This window comes from Lates calcarifer, linkage group LG12 (genome assembly GCF_001640805.2).
Source record: "Lates calcarifer isolate ASB-BC8 linkage group LG12, TLL_Latcal_v3, whole genome shotgun sequence".
Taxonomy (NCBI): domain Eukaryota; kingdom Metazoa; phylum Chordata; class Actinopteri; family Centropomidae; genus Lates; species Lates calcarifer.
Window position 1 is genome coordinate 21,033,468 of NC_066844.1, and position 16,180 is coordinate 21,049,647.

General features: G+C 38.7%; 3 protein-coding genes across 5 annotated transcripts in view; 1 reads left to right on the top strand and 2 right to left on the bottom strand.

Annotated features, from left to right (window-relative positions):
- LOC108885979 (low-density lipoprotein receptor-related protein 1-like) overlaps positions 1 to 1,901 on the top strand; it is an 87,741-nt gene extending 85,840 nt beyond the window's left edge. Inside the window, 1 exon segment of the mRNA XM_018680547.2 lies at positions 10 to 1,901. Within this exon segment, the coding sequence (XP_018536063.1) occupies positions 10 to 150 (141 nt within the window). The 3' untranslated portion in view covers positions 151 to 1,901.
- On the bottom strand, positions 1,703 to 15,062 carry LOC108885980 (E3 ubiquitin-protein ligase DTX3L). 2 transcript variants are annotated; one of them, XM_051074548.1, is made up of 11 exons: positions 14,927 to 15,062; positions 14,548 to 14,596; positions 14,308 to 14,364; positions 13,602 to 13,656; positions 13,114 to 13,300; positions 12,812 to 12,978; positions 11,519 to 12,724; positions 5,202 to 5,419; positions 4,680 to 5,100; positions 4,349 to 4,566; positions 1,703 to 4,243 (listed from the first exon to the last, which is right to left on the bottom strand). In XM_051074548.1, exons 5-11 carry the CDS (start codon positions 13,229 to 13,231, stop codon positions 4,174 to 4,176), a joined length of 2,418 nt encoding a protein of 805 aa, XP_050930505.1. In that variant the 5' UTR covers positions 13,232 to 13,300; positions 13,602 to 13,656; positions 14,308 to 14,364; positions 14,548 to 14,596; positions 14,927 to 15,062; the 3' UTR covers positions 1,703 to 4,173. The 2 variants fall into 2 exon arrangements, with proteins under 2 accessions (XP_050930505.1, XP_018536064.1); XM_018680548.2 differs by lacking the exon at positions 5,202 to 5,419 and adding an exon at positions 11,188 to 11,405 and having other exon boundaries at positions 14,927 to 15,054.
- On the bottom strand, positions 6,104 to 9,171 carry LOC127139006 (uncharacterized). 2 transcript variants are annotated; one of them, XM_051074549.1, is made up of 5 exons: positions 9,098 to 9,171; positions 8,747 to 8,795; positions 6,996 to 7,182; positions 6,677 to 6,843; positions 6,104 to 6,602 (listed from the first exon to the last, which is right to left on the bottom strand). In XM_051074549.1, the coding sequence occupies exons 2-5, from the start codon at positions 8,777 to 8,779 to the stop codon at positions 6,126 to 6,128; spliced, it is 864 nt and encodes a 287-aa protein (XP_050930506.1). In that variant the 5' UTR covers positions 8,780 to 8,795; positions 9,098 to 9,171; the 3' UTR covers positions 6,104 to 6,125. The 2 variants fall into 2 exon arrangements, with proteins under 2 accessions (XP_050930506.1, XP_050930507.1); XM_051074550.1 differs by lacking the exon at positions 9,098 to 9,171 and having other exon boundaries at positions 8,589 to 8,795.
- Positions 15,063 to 16,180: the final 1,118 nt, after the last annotated feature.

Genomic DNA, 16,180 nt, shown 5'->3' on the forward strand with positions numbered 1-16,180 from the left:
CCTTTCTAGCCCACTAACTTCACAAACCCAGTATATGCCACTCTGTACATGGGAGGTCACAACAGCCGCAACTCTCTGGCCAGCACAGATGAGAAGAAGGAGTTGCTATCACGCGGAGATGAGGAGCCCCTCGTGGACCCACTGTCATAGACTGTCCATCGGCCTGGATCATGCTATTCCAAACACACCCCTCTTCTTGCCTTTTAAAGAAAAAAAAAACGGAACAAAAAAAATTGATAAAAAGTGTGAGAGAAAATTGATAAAAAGTGTGAACACTGTATAAAATGTACAAAAATGAAGGACTACTTTTGTATGTGATTGCAGTATTATATTTTGTTCTTTTGAGATTCCTCTGGTCAAAAATTAATAACATTTTCTATGAGAGATTTTTAATTTACACTTTGTCCCTTACCCTTTACCCAAATAGCCACTACCTCTGTGCAAAATGAAATGGAAACAAGAAAAATCAGAAGAAAAGATGCTATCATTGGAGCAATTTTAATTTTTTATTTTTGTATGAATTGTATAGAAAAGAAAAAAACATTGTTCCATTTCACCAGTGCCAACTGTTTGTTGTTTGTGTTGACTTTGAGCGGGAAAGGCAAAACTCAAAGTTTTCTAAATCGGTACATATGTTGTCTTGCCGGGTCTCTCGGCGAGGTCGTGAAGACGGATTTGTGATAGCACCGTTTGTGTATAGCACATGTAAAATGTCAGTACCAGAGGGCAACTACAGTATTTCCACATAATTTTTTTTTCTCAGAGAACAATGTTCATGAAATGATTGTGTTGTCTTCCTTGCACAGAACATCATATTTTACGGTATAGTGTATACTGTAGGCTTTCTACCGTAAAGATGTAAAGCAGGTATGCTTGTTTTTATCACATTTGTATGACAGTTGGAGCTTGTGTGTCGCTGAGATGAGAGCATGAGAGGCGTTTCAATGTGTGATTGATGAGAATGAGGAAGTTGGTCAAGGATTAAACATTCCAGGCAAAGTGGTGGATGGAGATCACAGATATAAAGAGATGGTGAGGGTGAATGCCTTCATGGGTGGGGTGTTGGCTACTAATGGGAGGGCTATAGCATGCAAGACTTTAGTGGGTAGTGTCATGTTTGCACCATTTAGCTCTGTTACAAGGGTCTTCCTCCAGAGGAAAAGGGAGGCTGCAATTTTGGTAAGATGGGAGGAAAAAAGTGATTGAGATGGGACTTCTGCTTGTCTATTTCTCCAGTCCATTTTTTTCCCGTAAAAAAACAATTAGCGTCTGTCTGGCCTTGTGAGTAGATTTATCTTTCTACCTTTAGAGGATCAAAGTCTGTATGTTCACGGTTTTGTAATGACTTAGTCTTAACTGCATTATGTTCATTTGGTCCTCAATATTTCTCTGTTTTTAATGAGTTCTTTCTGATCTCTCACTCTCTGCCCTGCTGCTGCTAATGCTACCATTCTGGTCGCTCTGACACGTCCTTACACTCAGCCTCTGTCCCAAAAATGCTGCTTCTGTCAGAAATGTGTCAGCCATATCTTAATGCATGTGAAAAGTAACACCGATCTTTAATGTAACTACAATAACAAGTTTTTATTTTGCTTACCTGTCAGCAAGTGTTATTTTATGCTGTTGTATATGTTTTGTCTTTAATTGAGAGAGAAGTACAATCATTTTACCTAAAGAACATTTTTGCAAAATCATACATGCATTTTCAGATTTTTTTTTTTTTTTTTTGATTAGTCCTTTTTTTAATGAAAAATGACACATAGCTTTTATAGTACACAATGCATGGAGGCTCAGACTTTCTTCTGGAAAGAGAATAATGTTTAATTTTTGCTGGAGTACTTTACAAACTAAATAACAGATATTGTTATAAATAAAATTTTAAAAATTGTACAGAAAACAAACTAGCGTGTTTTGTGTTTTGTTCATAACTTGTTGTATTTTTTTTTTCTTTCTGCTTTATCAGCGAGACGTAAACTTAAATTTATGTAAGCCCCACTGTTTTTCAGAAATAATTTTCCAGGACATTTTTTCAGTGACATTAGTCTGCTATGTCAGCTGGGGATCACAGATTAAGTTTCTCTCTGTGGAAGTCTCCTTAAAATATATACAGTACTGTGCAAAAGTTTTAGGCAAATTATATGTTTTTGATTCTTATGCATCACATAATACCATCAGGGAGGTGTCTGACTCATCTTAAATTCATTCTGCAGCATGACAACACGCAGCCAGACACACAGTCAGAGTCATAAAAAACTCTTAAGAGACAACATGATCTATACAGAGCTCTGATCTCAGCATCACGGAGTCAGCCTGGGATTACAGGAAGAGGCAGGCACTGACACAACTTTTCCAACAACCTACCTGCCAATGTCTCGGGTATCTCGGGTAAATCGCCGGTATATTAATTCGGCATAAAAACAAACACAGCTAAAGTGCATAATAAATACAACTCACCATAACGCAGCAGCAGGCAGCATCAGCTCTTCACCAACAGTGAGAGACTTCTTAGCCTTAGCAACGACGTACGGTGTTCTCAGTGCAGCTACACCTGTTGCTGTGGTGGCCGTGAAGACTTCTTTCTGTCCTTCTTCTCAACGTTTTTTTCTTCAACGAACTTCGGTTCAGGCTTATCTTTTAATGCAGGGTGCTTTGTCTCTGTGTGTCGACGCAGTTTTGAAGGGTCCATTGCCTCATTTGAAGCCAGAAATGTGTAGAGGAGGCCTGTGCATGTAAATCACCTGTCGCGATAAGGTCTTACTTTAAGTTGGACTCCTGGTATTTCCCACTACATGCAGCTTTGCTTTTCTTGAGTCTTAGACTTTTCTGCTGTCTCATCATTGGGCCTTTTCCCCTTTTCAAAGACGCTCTCCACAGACATTTGTTTCTTACTCAGTTTAGCTAATTAGCTTGCGGGTTTAATTAACCAGGCGTCACAAATATGACAGACACAGGTGTGTGTCAAGCGATATCAGGAGGCACAGACGGATGTGATGGGCAGAGATTCCGGTCATTTTTCAAAATAAAACACCCCGCAGATCCTCAATAGTCACTGAAGTGATAAGAATTTTATTCTTTCTGTAAACATGAAGCATGTTGTGAGGAGATAAGATCCCTATGCACAGCATGTAATGTGACATAAACACTTACAGTAACTGTCAGTATGCAGATGGAAAGTATTTGTGATATATCAAACAATTATCTCTGGTAAAACACCACCTAAAAGAACAATTTAATTCAATGCAGTTTTATTAGCATAGCGCCAAATCACAACATACATGTAATAAACATGAAAAGTAATCAGAGTAAACATACAGTAAGTATTGTAGCCACTGTCCCCATGTATCATCTCATTGTACACATTAGTTACATCAGACCAGTGACATATGATGGAATAGACTCTTCTACGCATGCAACAGGACTGAAGATGGAATTACTGATATTACAAAGTAAAATGTTAATGTACTTCAGCTTCAGTGAGAGCTGCACTGTGATCATGTTTTAGAATAACATGGTTCTCTTCCTTAGATAAGGTTTTACTCCTCATACAATTATTGCCATATTTTTGTTTGTCTTGATTATGTGTATGATACCGATTCAAAATACGGTAGATAATAATGTATATATGTCATGGTCTATTAACAATGTAATGAAGTTTGTCAAACAGAAATGTCTTGTGTTGTTCAGTCACTGTTAACTATTTGTGGAAAATGATTACTTGCAAAACTAGCCAGGGTGTTATTTCCCACCCTTCTACATGCATGAAGTCAAGTAAGTTGTTCATATGACCTGTTTTAACAGTATAATCACATGAAATCTTTGTGAAATGAAATAATATATTTCTCTGCTACTGCAGGACTCAGGGGGTTTTTCAGGGGACAGGGAACTGTGAAATATCAGTCTCATAATAAATTTTCAAGATTTTATCCTTCATGCTTCCTCCATCAAAGGAAATAATTCCTTACAGGTAAAGATAATGCATGTTGTTAAACAATAAACTTAAGCTGCAAATCCTGTTTGGTGCACCTCAAAGCAGCTATTAGAAGAAGGAACATACAATATGTGTATTCCAGTAACTGCTTGTTTTAAGTAATCATCTTAATTTTTGAAATTCTACCAATGTGTAAAATTAGACTTGCAACTACAACCCTCTAAAGTCACTTGGTATCAAAGTCTTCACTTTATGCCTTTAGCCTTCAGCTCCTCTTTCACTCTGCTCAGGTAGCCAGGGTCAGGATAACCAAAACTGGGGAAACAAAGTTTGTACAAAGGGTATTAGAAATATTTCAGAACACCTAACACTGGAAAAGGATATATACTACAAGAGAAGTAAGAGATTTGGCATCTGTACCATTCTGGTCCTCCTGAAGTGGACGTTTTGTGGTGAATGTCGTTCCAGGTCACCTGATTTTCTATCCCAGTCGTTCTGTACGTGCCAACAGTGAAAATCAACTTCCGGTCAAATGCTTTCTTTAACAGCTTCAGCACTTCATTACCCTCAGTGTTGTTTGGCAGATATGCTCTTCTGTTAACACCGGCGTAATACTGTCCAGGATTGGGATGTTTTTCCTGCAAAGGGAAAATGAAGGGTAGATATAAGTAACAAGGTTATAAATGAACATAGAAGTTTAGAAAATAAAAACACAACTGACACAGTCTCTTCAAATATTTAAAGTATTTACTGTCTGTGTCCCACTTGGAATATGATAGTCTATGACTATAGTGCCACAGTCTGGGAATCCAGGTAGGGGTGAGGAATATGTTGTCCAAGATATTTTTCCATCTGGCTGGTCTCCCTCTATCACACCAAAGACATCTTTGCACACAGGACAGATGGGTCCACTGCCTTTCTTTGCTTGTTCCAGGCATTCCTCACAAAACTCATGCTTACACCTGAGCTTTTTCTTATTGGTGAATGCATCCAAGCATATGGGGCAGGTTTGGTCTTTGTTACTGCCTACTGCTGCTGCCCCTGCTGTGGCTGCTTCACTGTTGTTTGTGCTGTATCCTGACTGTCCAGTCAATGTCGGGATATGGATGATGCCTTTAGCCTTCAGCTCCTCTTTCACTCTGCTCAGGTAGCCAGGGTCAGGATACCCAAAACTGTGGAAGGAGAGTATGTACACAGGTTAATATAAATATTTCAGAAGACTTAACAATGAAAAATAATTTATACCAAAAGAGAAGAGATTGGGCATCTGTACCATTCTGGTCCTCCTGAAGTGGAGGTTTTGTGGTGAATGTCGTTCCAGGTCACATGGTTCTCTATCCCAGTCATTCTGGACGTGCCAACAGTGAAAATCAGCTTCTGGTCAAATGCTCTCTTCAACAGGCTCAGTACTTCTCTGCCCTCAGTGTTGTTTGGCAGATATGCTCTTCTGTTAACACCCGTGTAATACTGTCCAGGTTTGGGATGTTTTTCCTGCAAAGGGAGAATGAAAGGTAAATATAAATAACAATAATGTCATAAAATGAACATAGAAGTTTACAAACTTATCACACAACTGACACAGTCTCTTCAAATATTTAAAGTATTTACCGTCTGTGTCCCACTTGGAATATGATAGTCTATGACTATAGTGCCACAGTCTGGGAATCCAGGTAGGGGTGAGGAATATGTTGTCCAAGACATTTTTCCATCTGGCTGGTCCCCCTCTATCACACCAAAGACATCTTTGCACACAGGACAGATGGGTCCACTGCCTTTCTTTGCTTGTTCCAGGCATTCCTCACAAAACTCATGCTTACACCTGAGCGTTTTCTTGTTGGTGAATGCATCCAAGCATATGGGGCAGGTTCGGTCTTTATTGTCTCCTTCTGCTGCTGCCCCTGCTGTGGCTGCGTCAGTGTTGCACATGCTGTATCCTGAGTGTCTACTTGACACAAGTTCACTGGAGGCTCTCTTTGATTTTTGATGATCATTTCTCAAGTTCTTCGGTGAGACCTTGACTCTGCTGGCGCCATGGTGTGGAGCAAATCCCAGGAATGGTGTTATAACTGTCCGGTGCAGATGAGGAGGGCCTCTGGCAGCGATGTGCATCACTGACGAGTCTCCTTCAGGTCTTTTGTAACAATCTTTGACATCCACTTTTCCTTGACTGATGCTCATGCCAGTCCTCAGTGGTGTGTCATGCAACACCTGTGTAGACTGTAGTAGAAGTGTCTGTATTTGTTAAGGTTCTCTGTGTTGTACTTATCGACTTTCTGACAGCGTCTTGACTTTGTCTTGGCCCACATACAGTCATTTCTTCAGAGGACAGAGTTAGCAGAAGTTTGTTCTCAGGTCTCTGGATTATTTTCAGTGCGTCACTCCACTGTTTTGGATTCATGTTCTTAAGAGGAACAGTGAAGCCCCTGGATTCACCAGAGCACTTCTGAACAAGATTTATGAACTCAGAGAAAGCGTAGTTTGGACGTCCATCTTTCTGGTCAGCTTCAAACGTCAGCTTCACCTCTGCCACGAGTTTAACTCCATTCACTTTCTCAATACGTTTAATTTCCTCCTTGTAGTTCTGGGTCACATACGAGAAATGGTGCATAGGAATATCACAAGTATTTGTTTCCTGTCCTGCTGCACTACTTTGTTCCTTCAGGTGTCCCTCCACCTAGACAGAAATAAAATGAATTAATAAAACCACATTTAATGTGATTGATTTATACTGCTTTGTACAGTACATACATTTTGTGGTTCTGACACAAATGACGGGGGAAGGTCAATTGAAGCATCATCAGGTATTTGTGTCTCCAGCTCTGGTGTTCCCAGGCTAACAGACTTTACTGTGACTGTTGGTGTCCCTTCTTTGTTGAACAGTGTTTGTCCAACCAGTTTCTGAAGCCCGCTCAAAGCTTAAAAAGAAGATGATCACAAATTAATTTGCATCCAAAAGCAATAAAAGATAAGCACAACTAATTGAATTGTAAAACCAATATTAATTAAAGATGCTACTAAAATATGTTGGAGTCAACATAAAATGCTAGTATTGGTTGTTATACTGCACCTGAAGCAGGTTTTATCGTAATCACAGCTGTCCCATCTTCTGACACATCTACAACTACGCAGTCTGCAGAAAAGTTGTTGCCCCAAGTCTGAAGAACTCGCTGTAGTGTCATCTTATATTTCTGCGGTCGACAACCCTCTAACCACTTGACAGAGAGAGTGACTTGAGCTTCATCTTCATTTTGAGGCTAAAAACACAATAAAATTAGTGCCACTGTATTATTAAGCACCATAGCACAAAATCCTCCCCAATATTTGGTTTAAAAGGTGTGTTTGGAAAATAACATACACAGACATTTTATAATTGTAATAAATAGTAAATAGAACATGAATGACATCACTGGCACACTGTGTGGTTAGAAATTAGGAAAAAGGCAGTTGATTACTTTACATGTGTTGGGACTCAGCCCATTCAAAATGGAGGATAGGACCAAATGGCTCCTCTTGTTCTACAGACCATTGAACTCAATCTCCCAACATCTTTCACCTTTTCACACCTAAGTGTGAAACCTCCAACTCCAGCTGCAATAGGCCACTCCAGGTAGGAGGCCAAATTCTGCAATGTCACCTGGCTATACAAAAGGAGAAGCACCCTTCTCTCTCTCAAGTCTTCTCAGCAGTCTTCAGTTCTCAACAGTCCTCACAGAAGCAGAGTCTCTCTCTCTTCTCAGCCAACTCTTCACACGAGGAGTTGAGATTTGCTCTTCTGCTCTCTGACCTCCATGAGGCCTTCCTGAAACACAGGCCTGCACTGGACTGAACTTTGGTAGCAACATGAGAACCTACCAAAGGATTTAAGATCAAGCACCAGCAGGTACAACACAAGGTTTTTCAGCTGGGTTCACCAACAAAAGGAGCCATAGCACAGAGTAAGCATCAACCAGCTAACTCTGCAAGAAGAACAGAGGACAACACCACAGTTCCTTTGTTTTAAGCCATGCAGCTTAAGACAAAAGAACTGTCTTATATCAGCCATCTTGCCATTGTTTCCCAGACACATATTCACACACGCACACATGAACTATTGATATGGTCATTTTGGTTGTAGTTATTAATTTAATTATTAATCAAGACTTCAAATTAATAATTAGTGTATTTTATGAGACTGATTTTATGAATTGGCTATCTGGTGCCCCGAGGTGGATTTAATGTAAATTAAATCCTATTAATTTACGTACTAATTAGTTACTTAATATTATTTTTTTAATATTCATATTCTTACTAATTTTGATAGCCAATAACACCTAGTTGTCCCCAACACATGAATGTTTTCCACTCCATTACACACCGTATAAAGAAGATAATGGATGTATATGTATTGGAGGTCTGTTTTTTTCTAAAATTACATTATAGTTATACACAAGGTTCAGAATGTAGCTGTTACACAATATGACAATATATATGACCAGAATGGACATCCTCCATCAGCAGAAAGCAACAGGTTGTGATTATTTGTTTTTGCTCTTAAAGTAACTGCTCACTCACTTTGACAGTTTCTACACTCTGCACCATCTTTTAAAATCAAAACCTGGACTGGACGAGACTGGCTGAAGTGTTATCTGCGACTAAAGTATACACACTCTGAAAAACATACCCAACTTAGCAAACGTATCAGGAGATGCTGAGGGTTGCAGAATTTTAATTTCCCACTATACCAAGAATGAAAACAGGTTATTTGAATAAAAAAGAAAATTACGGCAATGAACAATGTCCAGCATTAGGTTGCAGACTTGCTGATAAACAGCTACTCACAAAGTCCATGTTCTCTACGTCATCGCTTGACATTTTGACAGTCTTCTTCCTTGAAGACAAAGCAAACATTCATGACATGACAGCAGTGTTTGTTAAAGTCATGCCGCCATGTGCTAACAACCAACAAATCCTTATTTGGTTAATATATATTAAAACTGCACAAAGAAAATTACGTTTAAAGGATTACTTCGACAGGCTAATGCAAACTTCTACAGCCTCTATCTTCGCTGTCCACTTTTCTCTTTGATTTTTAACACAACCTCTGACACAATATTATGTCGCAAGCTTTAAGTCTAATGTTTGAAAGAACATACAGCACGTAAAAAAGAATTTATTACGCATATAACTTACCTTACCAACTGTACCAACTTTAACCCAGCTTTCTCTTTCTAGTAATTGAAAGTGAAAGTCTAGCTAGAAGCAACGTCACAGCTGCTGACTGGGTCTGCATTAATAATAAGTGCAGATTTCTCTGACAACTTATTTCTAGTCCTTAAAGTGGAGATTAGCGGTGGAGTGTACATACAATGTAAAGTACATTTACTCAACTTAAAGTACTTGTGTGTGACCATTTTGTAAAGATTTGGTGAGATTTTACTGTAACAATTTAAAAAGTCTAACAAAAAGTCACACCGCATCTGGAGCAGGTGTAACCTTAAACACTCCCTACTGAGGCATTTACAACTGAACAGTCTGCTTCTGTTAAACCAAATCACTGCAGCCTGAAAACATGTTATAAAGCCATTAATGCCACTGCATTATTAACTAAATCATTTGGGTTAATCAGCACACCATCAGGTTGTCATGTGCTATTAGTTCAACACCCACTGTGTGACTAGAAAACAGTCTAAACATTCAAGGTACTTTATGCACACAGACATTTTGTTGGCAGAGGCAAACACTCGACCCTCATTTGTTGTTATTTTGTGTCTTTAAACTGAGCTCTGCAACATTCAAACAACAAATATTATCAGTCACTTCATACAGAGGCTCTGGCCCAGGGGCCCCATGACCTCTCCGGTCTCCAGGCCTGCACCACTGTGATATTGCCACAATGAGTATAAATAAAAAGTGTAAGCAGAAGATTCAGTGATTCATCACATGGGCTCAAACATCCCCTTTCAAAAGAAGTGAAACTCCGATCTTACAAATGTGACAGCCTGACCTCTGCCCTGTCCCCTCCCTGCCTCACAGGGGTGAATCAGAATATAAAGAAAACAACACTTCTGTATTAAAATTATTTACTTTTTGAGAATTCAATTTGCAAACATCTCTGTAATGAAATACAAGGAATGGGTAATGTAAATATTTATTTTACGAACACATCTGTGGAAAAAACTGACTTCATTATGGTCAGTTGGGACGCCTGTCTCAACAGATGGCAGCAGAAGATCTGAGAGCCACATCTGTTTCTAATCTGGGTCTTGATCAGCTTCAGTTTTGAGGGGGACTTAACCTTTTGTTTTTTCCCATTAAGGGGGTACTCAGTTCTGTACTCCAGACTTTGGCCCATCCTGAATGAATTTTCCTTTTTTTTTCACTAGAAGGGACATGTCTTTAAATGTGCCAGCCACATCTTAATACATGTTAAAAGTAGCACCAATCTTTAATGTAACTGCAATAACAGATTCTTATTTTGCATACCCAATGTTTTTAGAATTGATTCTGGGTCTTCTGTTTTTTTAAATGAAAAATGACATATGGCTTTTATAGTAATATATTTGCTAATGCTTAAAACACTAAATATACTCTAGTTTGTATAAATCTAAATTTAAAAGTTGCACAGAAAAAAAACTGTTTTTTGTGTTTGGTCCACAACCTGTGCTGATAAAGTGAAACATACAGTAATGAGTCTGTATACTGTAGGTTGGATTAATCATTTATTAGGTAAACAGTAAATCAGATCATGTGTATTGTAGACATAAAGTTAATTTTATGTATGCAAGTTTCATCATCATTCTTACATTGTTATAAACTGAGAAACTATAAATCAGAATAAAACTTTAGATATCCTTCATCAAAAAAAATTACTTTACCTGTGAAGATCATACATGTCGCTAAAGAATAATCTCTTAACCTGTAAATACTGTCCTGTGCACCTCAAAGCAACACTTATTGATAAGAAGAAAGAGAACTAACAGAATACATTACAGTGTGCATCCCCATAGTTGCTTGTTCTAAATAATTATCTTAATTTTTGAATTTCTTCCTGCTTGTAAATATACTTGCAGCTGCAACCCTCTAAAGTCACTTTGTATCAAAGTCTTCACTTTATGCCTTTAGCCTTCAGCTCCTCTTTCACTCTGCTCAGATAACCAGGGTCAGGATACCCAAAACTGGAGAAAGAAAGTATGTACAAAGGGTATTAGAAATATTTCAGAACACTTAACACTGGAAAAGGATATATACTACAAGAGAAGTAAGAGATTTGGCATCTGTACCATTCTGGTCCTCCTGAAGTGGAGGTTTTGTGGTGAATGTCGTTCCAGGTCACCTGGTTTTCTATCCCAGTCGTTCTGGACGTGCCAACAGTGAAAATCAACTTCCGGTCAAATGCTTTCTTTAACAGCTTCAGCACTTCATTACCCTCAGTGTTGTTTGGCAGATATGCTCTTCTGTTAACACCAGTGTAATACTGTCCAGGATTGGGATGTTTTTCCTGCAAAGGGATAATGAAGGGTAGATATAAGTAACAAGGTTATAAATGAACATAGAAGTTTAGAAAATAAAAACACAACTGACACAGTTTCTTCAAATATTTAAAGTATTTACCGTCTGTGTCCCACTTGGAATATGATAGTCTATGACTATAGTGCCACAGTCTGGGAATCCAGGTAGGGGTGAGGAATATGTTGTCCATGATATTTTTCCATCTGGCTGGTCTCCCTCTATCACACCAAAGACATCTTTGCACACAGGACAGATGGGTCCACTGCCTTTCTTTGCTTGTTCCAGGCATTCCTCACAAAACTCATGCTTACACCTCAGCGTTTTCTTGTTGGTGAATGCATCCAAGCATATGGGGCAGGTTTGGTCTTTATTGTCTCCTTCTGCTACTGCCCCTGCTGTGGCTGCATCAGTGTTGTGCGCGCTGTATCCTGACTGTCCATTCAACACAGGTCTGCTGGAGGCTCCTTCTGACTGATGATCTTCGCTCAAGTTGTTCAATGAGCTGCTGAACCCACTGGCACCATTGTACTGGGTGAACCTCAGGGGTGATGTTGTTATGGTCTGGCACAGACGAAGAAGAGCTCTGACAGCGTGGCTCTCCATTGACTTGTTTCCTCCAGGTCTTCTGTAGCAAGCTTTGACATCCACTTTACCTTGACTGATGCCTGACTCTTTAAAATCCACACCAAACTTTGTTTTGATCTTAGCTACCTGCTCTTTGAAGGAGGTAGTCATCAGCTTCCAGCAGCTCTCCTCCATGGTTAGCCCGGTATCGACAAGAGGGTCTTTGACGATCATGCCAATGGTCAGTGGTGTGTGGAGGGTTGTCCATTCAGTGTCTTCAAAAAAAGTGTGGGTGTTTGTTGAGGCTGTATTTAAGGACTTACTGATGGCATCTTGACTTCGGCTTGGCCCACATACAGTCAATTCGTCAGAGGACAGTGTAAGCAGAAGCTTGCTCTCAGGTCTCTGGATGATTTTAAGTGCGTCCCTCCACTGTTCTTGATCTGTGAACTTGAGAGGAATAACTGAGCCATTGGTTTCAGGTAGGGAATTCTGGACGAGGCTTATGAATTCAGTGAGAGCTTTGAGTGGGTCTCCATCTTTCTGGCGTGGTACAGGTCTGACCATCACTTCGGCTTCAATTGTAACTCCATTCTCTCTCTCTATACGTTTAATTTCTTCCCTGTAGATATGGCTCACATACCAGTAACAGCCAATTGGCAGAGACACAGGATAAAGGCATGTAGCCTCTTCAGCTGCAGAAACTGCTGTTGAACTGCTTTGTTTCTCCATTTGTACTTGCACCTGATTAAAAATATAATGTATCAATTTAGTTTTAAAAAAAAATTTAAGAAATTTTTAATTCCTACTGATTTACTACACAGTACATACATCTTTAGGCTTTGACACAGATGAAGAGGGGGGTTTCACTGAAGCAACATCTGGTATTTGTGTCTCCAGCTCTTGTGTTCCCAGACTAACAGACTTTACTGTGACTGTTGGTGTCCCTTCTTTGTTGAACAGTGTTTGTCCAACCAGTTTCTGAAGCTTATTCAAAGCTTAAAAAAAAGATGATCACAAATGAATTTGCATTCAAAAGAAATTCAAGAAAAGCACAACAAATTGAATTGCAAAACTAATATCAATACACAAAGCTGCTTAAAATGTGTTGTATTGTATTGGTCATACTGCACCTGAGGCAGGTTTTATCTTTAATACAGCTCTCCCATCTTCTGAGGCATTTTCAACTGTGCAGTCTACAGATATTTCCTCGTTGTTGCCCCAAGTCTGAAGAACTCGCTGTAGTATCATCCTGTATTTCTGCGACTTACAACACTCTGACCACTTGACAGAGAGAATGACTCGAGCTTCATCTTCATTCTGAGTATGAAAACATGATAAAATTAGTGCCACAGTATTATTAAGCAAAACAGCAAAAAATCCTCCCTGATATTCCACTTAAAATGTCTATTTGGAAAATATTCTTTTTCCAGAGCATTTTATGATTAAAAAAAAAAAGAAAATAGAAAATGAATGGCATCACTGGCACAGTGTATAGACATACACTTCACAGGAAAACATGCAGGGCTGCTGACACACATCCTGGATTTTCTATTCACTTGTTTTTAGTTCTTAAAGTAACTGCTCACTCACTCCGCCAGTTTCTCAAAAACATACCCACCTCACCAGACGTATCAGGAGGTGTTGAAGGTTGCTGGGTGTCTCCCCTGTTGAGACTACACCAACCATGAGGGAACACAGAATATTTAAATTTAAAAAAGAAAAAGGCGGCAATTAACATTTCAAAACACAATTTTAACAGCAGCCTATTTAGAAAAGAGTCACTTTTTATATTAATAAATTATTAATACCAAATCTCTTTTAACATTTGTCTTTCATACTGTTCATACTGGCAAAATGTGCAGTTTCAAATTAGAGAGGGCAATTGATAATTTTGCATACATGTTCTCCACCCTATCAGATCAGATATCTACACAAAGTAGTTGGAGGCTGTGTTTTTTCTGACTTAAATTGCTGTTGAGTTTTATATAATGTTGAAAATGTAGTAGGTATACAGATAGTACATGACCACAGTAGACATCCTCCATACAGCCACAGGCTGTGATTATTTGGGAGGAGCATAGTCTAACCTAGAAACTTTCACTTTCACATATACTTTACAGGAAAACATACAGGCCTACTGAAGCTCGACCTGGATTTTCTATCCACTTGTTTTTAGTTCTTAAATTAAGTGCTCATTCACTCTGACAGTTTCTACACTCTGCACCAGTTTTCAAATCAAAACCTGAACTTGCACCAGACTGGTTTAAATGATATCTGTGACTAAACATGCAAGTTTGCAAATACTCTCTCAAAAACATACCCACCTCAGCACCCCTCTCAGGAGATGCTGCGGGTTGCTGGTTTGCCTCCCCCTCCTCACTCTACACCAACCATCGAGGGGAGACAGGAAATTAAAAAGACACCAACAGTTTTAAGCAGTATTATTCCTACTGAAGACAGTCACTGTCACAATATTCACAAATTAATACCAAAGCTCCTTTAACATTTGTCTTTCATACTGTTCCAGTGTTCAACATTAGACTTGCTGATACACAGCTACTCACAAAGTCCATGTCCTCTACGTCATTGCTTGACATTTTGACAGTCTTCTTCCTTTAAGACAAAGCAAACATTCATGACACAAATGACAACAGTGTTTGTTAAAGTCATGCCGTCATGTTCTAACAACCAACATGTCCTTATTTAGTGTATTTACATAAAAACTGCACAAAGTCAATTGTCAAATGCCATTACGTTTTAAGGATTACTCAGCTTCGACTCCACTCCACGGTTGCGACAGGCTAATGCAAACCTCTACAGGCTATTTCTTCGGTGTGAACTTTTCTCTTTGATTTTTAACGCAACCTCTGACACAATATTATGTCGCAAGCTTTAGGTCTAATATTGAACGAACATACAGCACGTTAAAATGAATTTACTTACCTTCCCGTGACTTTATGCTTTAAACGCAGCCTCTACTTCCTTATAAATGAAAGTGAAAGTCTTGCAGCTAAAGGCGACGTCACAGCTGCAGACTCAGTCTGCATTATCAGCAAGTGCAGTCATTGGCCCAATGTGTTGGGTTTAAACTGAGACTAGACTAGACTGAGACTCAGCTACAGCTACTCAGCTACTGTTCATAACTATAGTTGTGAGATACATAACCTGGGCATATTAATTTTCTGCTTCTTTACATTCCACTACATTTCAGAGGTAAATGTTGCACATTTTAGTCTTTACATTTATTTGACAGGTGGTATTTCTTTATAGATTAAGATTTATATAAAATATAATCAAATAAACTATGACGTATTACTATGAATTAAAGTACCCAACAGTGTTCAAAGAAGGTAATATGGCTAATGCACGATGACTACTTTTACTTTTGGTTAGGGTATTTGTATATTGTGAAATCTGTACTTTTTCTTTTATTTTTAAATGTCTGAGTACTTCTCACTGTCTCTACCAAACTCCAGAGAATGGTTCCACAAAAACAAAAAGTCAGAGGTGCAAAATCTGTTTATTCTTCATCTTTCAACAGTATCCGATCTGATTCGTAATCTTTGCAAATATACACAAAATGAAATATACCATGATTGAATTGTAACATAGGTGTAACAAATGTCTTGTAGAAAAGAAAAATCTTATAAAAATTATTTTCAAAAGCAGTTTCAAACACAAATGTAGCAATGTGCTGTGAAATATAAAATAACTCCAATGTAAGCCTGTCATACAACAGATCCAAAATCAGCTCTATATATATATATATATATATGTATATATATATACTGCTCTTCAAACAAGATACTCTTAGATCTGAACCATTGCAGCAATAAAAGAACAAAAAGAGCAAACACTAAATATGACTTCATTCTTTCTGGACTTGTATATCTTCCACTTGCTCCACTCAATCTTAAAACTATTACTTCTTCATATAGTAAAGTAACCTTCAGTCAAAACTAACTTGCACTTTAACTTTGTCAACTCAGCTACTTCAGCCTACTTATCTTTGGTGAGAATACTGATGTATGTGAATATACAGTGCAGTCCACTTCTATATTATATGTTAATATACAAAGAGCTGGGTGGAAGCAGGTAAGGCTGCCACAGTGGCACTGTACGCAGAGGCAGGAAGGAGAAGGCTTCGGTGTGAGTTGCAGCAATGGCACAATGCCAGCTTTATGTGATGACAGTATC

Excerpts from the sequence above, each read along its gene's own strand:
- LOC127139006 (XM_051074549.1), bottom strand. The coding sequence starts at position 8,779 with ATGTCAAGCGATGACGTAGAGAACATGGACTTT. Across the intron at positions 6,844-6,995 it reads TACGATAAAACCTGCTTCAG|CTTTGAGCGGGCTTCAGAAA; the intron begins GTGCAGTATAAC and ends CTTCTTTTTAAG. Across the intron at positions 6,603-6,676 it reads TTGTGTCAGAACCACAAAAT|GTGGAGGGACACCTGAAGGA; the intron begins GTATGTACTGTA and ends ATTTCTGTCTAG.
- LOC108885980 (XM_051074548.1), bottom strand. The coding sequence starts at position 13,231 with ATGATACTACAGCGAGTTCTTCAGACTTGGGGCAACAACGAGGAAATA. Across the intron at positions 5,420-11,518 it reads TTCCAAGTGGGACACAGACG|GAAAAACATCCCAAACCTGG; the intron begins GTAAATACTTTA and ends CTCCCTTTGCAG. Across the intron at positions 4,567-4,679 it reads TTCCAAGTGGGACACAGACA|GAAAAACATCCCAATCCTGG; the intron begins GTAAATACTTTA and ends TTCCCTTTGCAG.